At 41.8% G+C, this 12,500-nt stretch overlaps 1 protein-coding gene across 1 annotated transcript in view; it reads left to right on the top strand.

Moving 5' to 3' along the window:
• The window catches only part of MYO3B (myosin IIIB), a 638,187-nt gene that overhangs the window by 428,749 nt on the left and 196,938 nt on the right, over positions 1 to 12,500 (top strand). Inside the window, exons 23-25 of the mRNA XM_082465327.1 lie at positions 1,096 to 1,175; positions 8,384 to 8,461; positions 10,988 to 11,193. Of these exons, the coding sequence (XP_082321453.1) occupies positions 1,096 to 1,175; positions 8,384 to 8,461; positions 10,988 to 11,193 (364 nt within the window). The remainder of the gene's footprint in view (positions 1 to 1,095; positions 1,176 to 8,383; positions 8,462 to 10,987; positions 11,194 to 12,500) is intronic.

Here is a 12,500-nt window from a genome sequence, read left to right on the forward strand (position 1 = left end):
TTGTGTTGTCACTTCTTTATAAATTATTGTTCTTTTGTTAAGATGTTATGTAAGCCCAAGTTCTAACCACCCCTTTGAGTTACTCATCACTAAATACTCCTGTGTATATGTGTGATACATGCGTTAATAAACTTCTGATTGTTTTTCTCTTGTTACTCTGTCTTCTGGCTGTCTAATTTTTAGGGCCTCAGCCAGGGAACCTAAGATGAGTAGAGGAAAAGGATTTTTTTCCTCCCCCACAATGGAATTGCTTTCCTTTTACTTTTGTCTTCTTTAGTTTCTTTCAGGAATGTTTTATAGTTTTCAGTATACAAGTTTTCGCCTCCTTGGTTAAGTTTACTTCCTAGTATTTTATTCTTTTTGATGCTATTGTAAATGGAATTGTTTTCTTAACTTCCTTTTCAGATTTTCATTGTTAGTATATAGAAATGCAACTGATTCTTTTATCTGTTGATTTTATATCCTACAACTTTGTTGAATTCATTTGTTAGTTCTGTTAGGGGTATGTGTGTGTGTGTGTGTGTGTGTGTGTGTGTGTGTGTGTGTGTGATCTTTAGGGTTTTCTACATATAAGGTAATGTCACCTATGAACAGAGATAATTTTACTTCTTCCTTTACAATTTGGATGCTTTTATTTCTATTTCTCGCCTAACTGATCTAGCTAGGACTGCCAGTACTGTGTTGAATAGAAGTGGTGAGAGTGGACATTCTTGCCTTGTTCCTAATCTTAGAGAAAAACTTTCAGTTTTTCACTGTTGAGTACATGATTTGTGGGCTTTTCATATATGGCCCTTTTATGTTGTAGTAATTTCCTTCTATTCCTAGTTTAAGTGAATTTGAGACCTTTTGTCCTTTCTTATTTGCTTATTAAACTAATATATATTCAAATTATATTACAAATTATTTATAACTTATAATTATTATAATTTATTTCCAATTTATATCATTGAAATTTCAAATTTTTCCAAATTTTTCAAATTCAGAGCAGATCATTTAGAACATTCTGAAAAATACAAAGGCACAAAGAGAAAAATTACTCATCATACTATTGTTTCACTTTTCCTTTGCCTTAACTTCTTTGTCTTTTTTGCTCAGGTAACTTGGCCCAGACAAGAGCCAGGATAACAGCAGCCTCAAGATCTTTGCCTCCGCATTTCAGTGCCGGGAGACCCAAGGTAATTAGTATGTTTGTACTCAAAATACTGTGGACGACAAGATGTTCCCACCCTACGGATTATCCTAGGTGGGCAACATTAGTTTCCTTTATCTAGCCCACTACCTGGGCAGTCTGGAAGAGAGATTGAAGGGATTTAGGAATCAGGGGTTAGGAAATTTGAAACAACACCATGGAATCCTTTGCAATCCTGTGTCAGGGAAAAAAAACTTTTCCTCTACCCTTTTAAGTTCAGTATTTGGGGGAATGTGAATTAAACTGACATATTAGCAAGAGAAAAAACAATGCTTTAATCATATACATACAGTAGTTCACCAAATAAGTGACTCAAAGGGCCAGTTAGATTTTGGGGCTTATATACCATCTTAATAGGAGATGAAGAGAGGAAGAAGGACATTTCTGGGACAACAAATGACTTTTGGGCGAAATAAATGGTCCTTTAGGAGAATAGATGGGAGGTATAACAGTTTTATGACAATGTCTATTTAGGCAATTTCTTATCCCAGTGCTCACTTCTCATCTCTGGTGATAGGAGTCAGTCTTCTCTGATTGCAAAGCTCCCCTCTCAGAGGGGATTTGAGGCAGTTGAATTCTTTGGGGAGGCTTTGCTTTTAGGCAGATAAGGGGAGTTCCAAAAAGCTTCTTCTTGCAACTGTTGATTCTTACATGTCTTCAGTTCAAAATAATCCTTATGCCACTGTGGCATATCTAGACCCCTTCACCTGATTTTCAGAAATATCACTTAAGATACAGAACAATGACACTTGAAAATTGTTGACACTTGAAAATAAAGTCCATCTAGGAAGAGATAAAGCACTTTTCCTTGAAGCCATCACCATCCTACAGAGGAGGATAACAAAAGGAGTCAGCAGGGAGGAAAGAAACCAAACCCTTTCCTATTTCTCTGCTTTGCTCTCTGAAAAATGAGCGGTGCACTTGTCCATGCAAAAGGGGTGTTAGAAGGGTTCCTAGATATCCCGCTGTAAAATATTTTTATCTCTTCCATCCTTCCTGATAATGCTTAGCACAAATCTCAAGGACTGGCTGGTTAATGTTCATTGTATATACTAATACTAACACCAAGAAACAATAATCTTAAAGGTGATGGAGTAATAAACAGGTCACATCTCTGAATTTTCTTACCTTTCTGTTTACATTGCATATTAAATAATTCATTTAATAAAGAATGATCAATACAGCTGCACATAATACCATTGACTATTACCCCCAAATTGATAGAGATGTACATATCTATACTTACTCCCTCTGGGAATAAAAGACCTGCACATAAAAAGGGATTCAGATCATCTTTGGTAACAATAATTTTACACCCACATTGTTAATACAATCTTGTGGAATATTCTGCTTTTCAACCTTGTAAATTTGTGGCAAGATGTTAGGGCTATTTAACATGAGTTATATGGGCCCCTCAATGAGATTTACAGAGAAGTTTCAGTGGTTATGAGAGCCTCTTGATATTACATGTAAAATGTTGTGTTAAATACAGTTGATTCTCATTATTCACAAGACTTATGTTCTGTAAAGTTACTGTGAACACTGAATCAGCAAATCCTGAGCATTGCTCCCAGAGGAAATACACGGTTAGGTTCCTGCAAGCCTCTGGTTACAACACTTTTGTCAACTGATTAATACATAATCTTGTATTATGTGTGTTTCTATTTAAAGACACTTTATTTAATACAATTGACCCTTGAACAACATGGGGGTCGGGGCACCAACTCTCCACACAGTCGAAAATCCACATATAACTTTATAGAGGGCTGTCTGTATCCACGGTTCCACAGATGCAGATTCAACCAACTATGGATCGTGTAGTAGTACTGTATTTACCATTGAAAAGTATATGTGTGTAAGTACATCCATGCGGTTCAAACCTGTGTTGCTCAGGTCAACTAGATACTTCTTATAAATAATTAATTATATGTAGTATTGCTTTGTATAAAACAATATTTCAAGTACAGTATTTGTATCATTGAACTCAAGGCCAACGGCACTATAATAACTCATGCCTTGAACAAAGCTAATCTAACACACAAATGTTCTCCAACAGGCACATGACAGCCTCCTTACACTTAGGAACACTAGACAGCACTTCAGCACTATGATTAGGGGCTATTTTATTTTATTTATTTATTTATTTATTATAAATTTATTTTTTATTTTTATTTTTGGCTGCTTTGGGTCTTTGTTGCTGTGCATGGGCTTTCTCTGCTTGTGGCGAGCGGGGGCTACTCTTCGTTGCAGTGCACGGGCTTCTCATTGCGGTGGCTTCTCTTGTTGTGGAGCAGGGGCTCTAGGTACATGGGCTTCAGTAGTTGTGGCATGCAGGCTCAGTAGTTGTGGCACGCGAGCTCTAGAGCGCAGGCTCAGTAGTTGTGGCGCACGGGCTTAGTTGCTCCGCGGCATGTGGGATCTTCCCGGGCCAGGGCTCGAACCCATGTCCCCTGCGTTGGCAGGCAGATTCTTAACTGCTGCGCCACCGGGGAAGCCCCAGGCGCTATTTTAAACAATAAAATCACCAGCCAAAAGCACAAAAATGCGGCACAAAAATCGTGGCACTTAAGTAGACCTTGAAAAGGACACTTGTTTACAGCATGAGAGCTGGAACAAGAAGACAGAGTGTCACCTTGTTCAGCCTCAGCTGGAAGCATGCACATCAGGTGTCAAAGTTTCCACTGCTCTACATGTCTGCAAATGACCGTGAAAGCGTGTGAGCACTGATTGATTTGGAGATTACAAATACATTTCAGCAAGTAGGCAAATTTACAAATACAGCATCCACAAATAATGAGGATCAACTGTATATGTGTTTTTTTGCAGTCATTGGCTTCCACCAGATTCTAAAAAGGATCGTGACACGTTCCTTTCAAAAAGATGAAAGACTCCTGTGTAATATTCTCTGTCAACTCATATTCCCCTCCTTTCCTCAATTTGATTTTTTGACTGCTGGACTCTGCCAGGACCTGTCCCCCTGCCTTCCACATTCGGTATCAGCACGTTGTTATCTCCCTCCCTGCCCTGCCTACATGAGAAGTGTGCCCTCGAGTGTGTGGAGTATATTTACATCACTATAATAAATATAGGTGAGATGAAAATGACTAGAGATTTATTGTCCCTAGGAAAGAATATGAGCTGAAAGTTCTAATTAAGGCATCAGAAAATATGAAGGGTAACAACAGCAATAAAAAAACTCCATCAGTTCCTCTCTGCCTTCTCCAAGATGAAATAGCAGAGGTGGCCTTGCAGAAAGCTGACCTCCACCACATTCAGCACCCTCACACTGGGCCGGTGTCGAGGCCAGCCTTGCTTCCTCATTCAGTGCTGTGGAGACTTTTGAGGGGAGTGATGCCATAGGGACTGTTTCCTTGAGAGAGGGATGGATCACTTGATAGCAGTAAGAGTTCTTGACCAAAGGCCTTGTCAAGAACCTAAATATAAATACTTCTGAGGTTTTGGGATGCAGATAGTAGGTACTTACGGAGACCAAGGGGGAAAAGAAATCCTTCAGTTTTTCATTTATTGCTGAGATCTAGATGGTTTGTGAGACTTTTTGGAGTCTGTGTCTTTATCCTAAAGTAAGTTTAGTTGACAGATGAGGCAAATCTTTTTAATAATACCATGCTTTCAGACCGATTCTATAAGTTGTAACAAACCACATAGAAAGGCAGTATGTAATGTTTAAGGAGTAGGTTTTGGAATCAGAACTGGGTTCAGATCTAGGCATGGCCAGTTACTAGCTGCAGGACTCTGGGAAACTTACCTAAAATCTTTGAGCCTTAACTTCTTTATATGTAGAATAGGAGTGATAATAGTGTTTACCTCATAGGGTCCTTTTGAGAATTCATTGACATAGTGTAGGCAAAGTGTTTAGCATAGTGATTTCACATCGGAAACAGTAAATGTTTTATTACTCACATTTTGATAACCATCTAAAATTCCATGTGTGTAGTCCATATGTATACAGAAGCTTGCTCACTTCCTGTGGGCTTGGGGTCTGTACCACAATTTGTAAAGCTTACTCATGACTACTTTGAAGGCTAACCAGCACCGCTCACAAGGAATGGGGTAGGACATTTGTCGCGTGGGCAAACAACAAGCTTCCTTAGCTCCAGTTGGCTTACACTGTTGTAGCAATTGGTGGTGTAGAAGAAGGGTATACTGGGTTAGAAAGACAATGTTTTTATCCAAAATATCAGTTCTACTGATCATTTTGAAATTGTTTTCTTTGGAAATATTTTCTCTGCCAATAAATAAAAAGATGTCCTTGCTGTGTTGCATGGGAGCTAGTACTCACCTTATTCCATGGAACAAAACCCTGCATCCTTAGTACTGATCACTAAGCTAAGACTGAATCAAACACGGTAATGAAGGAAGGGGAACTGACTGACCTCTTGTGTGTGTGCAAGGCAGTGGTTTTTAAATAACACAGGCTTTGGGAAGTTAACTAACAAGTCCAAGTCCATACAGCTATTAAGCGGAGGAGCCAGAATTTGAAGCAGGTGTGTCCAGTTCCAAACCCTGTGCCCTGTAGCACATACCCCCTGAGCCTAGGAAGCCTTTCCTGTCTCTTTTCCTCCTATCTGAGGTAAAAACTTATAAGATGCTATGGAGAGGGCTGGTTTTTTGTTGTGAGATCCCCACCTTTGGAAAGAACTATTTGTTAGATGATGACCTCAATAGAACCTACTTTCTGGATTGTTTCTAAGAGACTTTTTTTTTTTTTTTTAATTAAATGAGGATACCATTAACTAAATTAGTTCAGAAAGACAAGCTCTTAGGTTAGATAACAACCTTCTCATCTCTTTTTTTTTTTTTTTTTTTCGAGTTTTTTTGAATTCTGTGGAGTTCATGGCAGGCCCAGTACAGACAGAGGTCTCCTACTTTGATAGGAAAAGAGAGGCAACTTCTGGTATGTCCCTTGTCCGAAGTGAAATTCCCTCTTTTAGATCTACTCCGTGCACAGGAGAGCTTCATGACTATGCAAATATGCAAGAGACCCTTGACCAACCCAAGACCTTTCCAAATTCTTAAATTAGAAGATACCCCAATAGTATATTATTTATTCTTTAAAATATAGTACTAAATATGTAGGTGATGAACTGTAGACAAGCATTAACATTTCCAAGTTATATATAACACAGAATAGGTTTTTACTTACTTTACAAGAGTTACTCTGTATGTGAGTATAAGGACGGAACTAAAGTCGTGCTGGGTGGCTACAGGAGCCCACCAGCCCTATAACTTGGATTGCAAATTGGTGCTTCGTTCTGTATTTTTCCAATTTGCTGCAGGGGATGGGTACTGATCTTGAAAACAATGCATATCACACTTTTTAAATTATGTCTTAGCAGAATTAATATACATCAAAGATTTTTCTGATCACTAAACTGTTAAATTCTCAAATGCCAAGGGTCCACTGTATGTTCTGAGGAAGGGTAACAGGTAAATGCTACTAGTAAGAGAAATATGGATGAGCTTTTCAGCTGCCCTTTCACAGTGAATTAGAGCTTGAGAGGCTGGCACTCGCTGGCTAATTTGAATGAAAAGGGAGGGAAAGGAAGGAGGAAAAGCAGGGTTCGAAGCAAGCTGTGGTTCTTCAGGGAGGATCTCTGAATAAAAGAAATAGTGGGAAATTCCCAAAAGTTGTGTGCACATGAAGGTCAGGTGGGGAGAAAGAATGTTTAGGAAAACTCTCAGAATTTACAATTTGGCCGAAGGCAGACCCTAGCCAAGATCTTTCTTTCTTCAGTCCTAACTAGCTTTCCCCAAACCTCACCAGTGCTGAGCTCTGTCCTCCAAGTGGGGGTGAGATGGGGAAGAAACCTTCCATGTGGTCCCTGCAGATAACGCCATAGGACCTCTGCAGGTGGGGTGGTTGTGTTTGTGTTTTTCTCTTTTCTCTATGAGAGCAGCCTTCCTTCTCAACACAGAGCTTTCATTTCCTCCTTTCTCATTAAAAAAATTAAAAAGTCAGACCTACAGGCAGTTGTACCATTGCTTCAGCTGCATCCAGATGAAATGATGGCTTTGGGAACAGATCCAATCTGCAGCCTAGAGAATGCAAGCTGCCCCGCGCACCGCCCCCCGACCCCCGACCCCCGACCCCTGACATCACTTCTCTCAGAGTTACCCTTATATTCCTGCTCACTATTTAGGTTGCTTTTCTAGTTTTTGAAAACTTAGCTCCACATTTATTCCCCTTCTTAAACAGACCTGTTTTCTTTATCCAAGCCAGTTGAAGCCTTTTCTTCCATTTTGCACGCAGTCTCCTAAATGCCCCTCGAGGTAAGCCTCATTATTCAACCACCTCCCCATGGCCCCGTCCCTTCTAGCACCCACTTCTCACTGTTGTTGAACGAGGCTGCAGACATTCTCACCCCGTGGGGAGGTGGCTGCCTGGACAGCAGTCCACTGAGTGGAACACACGTGCTGACAGCAGCATCTTGCAGTTCAAATGTCTGTGCTTCATACCCTTGCCACCTGTTCCGAGCAGATGGGAGGCTGCCACAGAGGAGGCTGGTGCTGAAACGCCGCTCATGTGCTCTGCAAACCAAATAGCTTTGTGTGTGCGGGAGCAGAGATTTTATTGTTGAGATAAAATGATGGAACACAGGGTGCCACAACTGTTTGCTACAGTTGTTTTCATTCTAAATTCCTTCCAGTCGGCCCAGGTAGTTGGGACAGATGATTGGGAACAGGTGTATCCCAAGCTCTGGTCCGCAGTGAGCACGTGGTAACTGTGGGCGGCAGGAGGGGTGTGGCAGGGTTAGTGTCTGATGGCCGGAAGGCGAAAGGGCTCCCCTAGTGCCCTGTGGTGCAACCGGGGCTTTGTAATCGCCCAGCCTCATGGGTTTTGCCCAGTTTTCTTTTAAGAAATAATTTGGTCTCGTGTGGCATTATTGGAGAACTTAATAGTGGCCCATTAGAGCATGGAGAAATACAGAAATAACACTGATGGGGGTTTGTACTGAGACCATATAGTATGTCACAGAGTGTGGTCATTGTCAAGAGAGTAGAACAGTGCAAATTCTGTATTTCTTTTAGATGTCTTTAAACTCCTCCCCCATGGTATGTACAGTTGTGTCCTAAACATCAAGGCCCCTCAGATATTTGACCAAATAACCTTTCAGATTTGGGGAGAATACATTGTCTGTATCCTCAAACCACTCGCCTCTGCCTGTGTTCCAGGTGGACACTCTGGAGGTGATACGGCATCCGGAAGAAACCACCAACATGAAGGGGCAGACCATGGCTTCTTACTTCCGGGTATGGAGTCTTCTTGATCTCTATTCTGCCTGTTTCCAGAAAGGACTTGCCAACCCTTCCCACAAGAGGCCCAGATCCCACAGAGTCACTGAAATAAGAGCAGAGCTCAAGAGTCAGTTAAGAAAGGTGGTGGTGTAGGGAGAGGAAAATTACAACGGGGTGCCCCCTCTGAGTACAGTGTTCTCTGATCTCAGAAAGACCAGATGAGCCCTCACGTGTCTACAGAGGCCCTCTCCGCCACTGGCACATAGCCCTGTCCATTGAATGTCCTGATCCTGTTAGCATTTCAGCTGCTTCTTGGCCTTAAAACTACTGGAGTCAGCCACTTTTCCAGCATATTTACTGAGAAGTAAAGTAGTTAATACAATTCCAGAGAGTGGTTTATCAAGTTCATGAGAGGCTATGTCTTAGCTTCGACTTTCTTTTCCTGGATTGAATTGACCCATTGCAAGACCCATTTGCCTGAGCCCAATTATTTCCCATCTCTGTTACCGCAATTCCTCATGTTTCATCTGGTGAAATGACACCTTTGAGTAAAAACGTTGTCTCTAGAGGGACTCTGTCAAATGCACATTAGATAGGAAAGATAAGGCACTGTCACTTTGTACTAATTTGAACAGATTTGTTTATCTTCAAATTATGAAGCATTGGGGTTGGAAGTCCCTTTTAGATCATTGACTACTGGGAGCTGAGGTCCAGGCAGCTTCACGATGGACATGCTGTTAAGCCAAAGACAGAACTGCTGAACTCAGGGACAACGAAATAAGGTTGTAAGGTGGGGTTGGCCCCAGGAAGGGATTTGGCAGGAATGGTAAGTCAGTGGATCATGAGCTGGAGTTGCCAGGCAGGCTGAAGGGTAGGGCCTGGGAGCCAGCACCATGCAAAGAAGGTTCCACCAAAAGCTAGCAGGTTCAAGAAAGATGTAAAGCTAAGAAGTCTGACTTATCCAGCTGTGCTTTAGAGGCAGACTAGAATTGGCCTCAGGGGATGGATTGTAAGGGCCTAGAGGACTTTGGGTCTAGCACTCCATCTGTGCAGTGATCCCTTCTCCAACAGGTGGGTTTTCAGCCCCTGCTTCGTCCCTCATGGTTGGACATTTCTAATTGCCACTTATTTCTTATCTGAGACCTACCCTGATCATGTCCCTTTAGTGGCTTGACTATATCCTCCTAGCGTGTGTGTGTGCGTGTGTGTGTGCGTGTGCGTGTGTGTGTGCGTGTGCGTGTGCGTGTGTGTGTGTGTGTGTGTGTGTGTGTGTGTGTGTGTGTATCCCATGGGATTTGGAGGCTCTGATTGACTCTGTGAGGTCATCCTCAAGATCCTAGAGTCCCTCTTTCAGAAGAAGAAGCCTCTGGCTTACAATTTTCAGAAATATATCCATAACAGCCAGTTGGGTGTCCTCAAAATACTGGTCCCCAAATGCTAAAAAAAGGCACGTTGCCACGGGCTTCCCTGGTGGCGCAGTGGTTGAGAGTCTGCCTGCCAATGCAGGGGACACAGGTTCGAGCCCTGGTCTGGGAAGATCCCACATGCCGCGGAGCAACTGGGCCCGTGAGCCACAATTACTGAGCCTGTGCGTCTGGAGCCTGTGCTCCGCAACAAGAGAGGCCGCGATAGTGAGAGGCCCGCGCACCGCAATGAAGAGTGGCCCCCGCTTGCCACAACTAGAGAGAGCCCTCGCGCAGAAACGAAGACCCAACACAGCCATAAATAAAAATAAAATAAAATAAATTAAAAAAAAAAAAAAAAAGCACGTTGCCAAGCTAGGTAACCATGTATTGGATTAGTAGGAGGTAGGATTATGCAATAATGGGACTGATGTTACCTGTGGCTTGTATTGCCCCTGAAGGCATGTCCAAAAGAGGAGCAGCGAGCACCACTCAGCCTTTCCAGGTGCGCTCTCTCTGCGAGAGCCCCATGCCAGACACTTGGTGTATGTTAGTTCATCTTCATTATAATCTCTGTTTCCCCTCTGATTTTCTTGTTTTCTTTGCCCTCTTTATTTTTCTTGTTTTTCCTCTGCCTTATTAACAATGACATTTGTAAGAGTTGCTTAGACTTTCTTCTGGTGATTGTTAGGTTGAAGAAGCAACTGACCCCTTTCCTGAAAGCTGGACATTTTATGAGACCAGTGCTCTAACCTCTGAGTTAGGGAGCCAAAGCTAGATATTTTAAATTATGGATACAGTTTATGAACATCACCTTGGCATACCAGAGACAAGCTAGTTCTGGTGATGGAGTTACGAGGTAACCTAAGCAAGTTCTTAGACGGCTGAGTTTCTGCCAAATGGGGTATTGCTTGGCACCAGGTGATGTTTAAAGAATACTTTTGAATCTGTGGGCAGTGATAAGTACTCATCAGAACTTATATTGTTATTTCTTTTTACTGGATTCTTGTGTAGCCTCAAAGGTTCCATGAGTTGTTTACAAGCCAACAAACTGCCCTGGAGGCCCAGCAGGCCTGTGTCGTAATTATCTATTATGTTTGTGGTAACCTCATTTCATGTGTGTTTTTCTCCCTGGTAGTATTCTCTGATGGATCTGCTCTCCAAAATGGTGGTGGGACAGCCCCACTTTGTACGCTGCATCAAGCCCAACGATGACCGAGAGGCACTGAAGTTCACCCGAGACAGAGTGCGGGCCCAGCTCCGCTCCACAGGCATCCTAGAGACGGTCAGCATCCGCCAGCAGGGTTATTCCCACCGTATCCTCTTCGAAGAGTTTGTGAAAAGGTCAGTCTGGTATGTTGGGAAATACATTATGTTAAACACAGCTCTGCCAAGGCCATTCTGTCCCCTGGGATCATTCCTCCTGCCCACTTGCCTCCAAACGTGTAATTGGCTAGTTACCAGCTAGCATTTACTTGCTTAAATGTTGTGTTTCTCTTGTGCTCCAACTAAATTATACAGTCATCTGGAGGACAGGTTAAGCTCCCTCCTGATCACATTTGAAAAATAAAAATATCCATAGATATTTATCTGTTATATATCCTTAGGTTTCAAAATCTCCAGGTATTTAATTGCTATGACAAAAGTATCCCTCCATAAATGGGTCAAGATTCTGGCAAATGTAAATGCACCCAGGCATCCACCCCTCTCCCAGCATCTGGCACGATATAATATGATAGCTAACATCTACATAGCACCTAAACTGTCCCAAATATATAATCTCCTTTGATCCATACAACCGCCCTGTAAGCTAGGCTTTATTATTATCCCCATTTTACAGTTGAGGAAATTGAAGCACAGAAGGAAATTACGTGATTTTACCAAGATCCCATGCTAGTAAATGGTTGAGCCAAAATTTGAACCCAGGCAGTCTGGCTATAGCAGCCACACTTTTAATCTCCTCGGCCTACTGCATTCAATAAATGTTTATTGCAAAATTTGCTGTAGAGCTTTCTAAACCCAGAAACTGCCTTTACCTAAGAGTGAAATGCTGCTCTTTTCTGAACAGCTGCCATAGGTATGCCTTACACATGCATATGATTACAGGTAGAATTTTCACAAAACTTTCCGTGAAGAAATAAGGAACAAGAATAACAAAAACCCATCTCTGAGGAACACTACTGTCTGAGGATATCCAGAGAGGGAAATTAATATTCATTATAAAATCTGTTTCTTTTTACCACCATTCTGAAACTTATGCCCAAGGTCATTTTTCCATTTTTTCCTCAGGGAAGAATGGATCCTAATATGGCAGGTCGCTTCATCAGGTCTTCCCAATGCCACTAAATTCCATGGAGACAAAAGGGCAAAAAAAAGTTCCTTGCAATGAGAGCTTTTAAATTAAAAATAAGAACGAAATGGCTTTTTAAAATGAAGTGTCTTTGAGCCTCTTTTTCCCTCTTAAATTTGGAGGTAGAACAAACAAACAAAAAAAGATTATTTTAGCTCATGAATGTGACTAGTCAAATATTTTTAGCCACTAAGTGTTGAATACATAAAAATATTTAAGAAAACAGGTCAAATGCTAAACAGATTGGCACTTCTTTGTTCGTAATCAGAAAGCCAGTAGGCAAGTATGAACAAGAGTTTCA

This window comes from Balaenoptera physalus (assembly GCF_965194825.1).
Source record: "Balaenoptera physalus genome assembly, chromosome: 6".
NCBI lineage: Eukaryota > Metazoa > Chordata > Mammalia > Artiodactyla > Balaenopteridae > Balaenoptera > Balaenoptera physalus.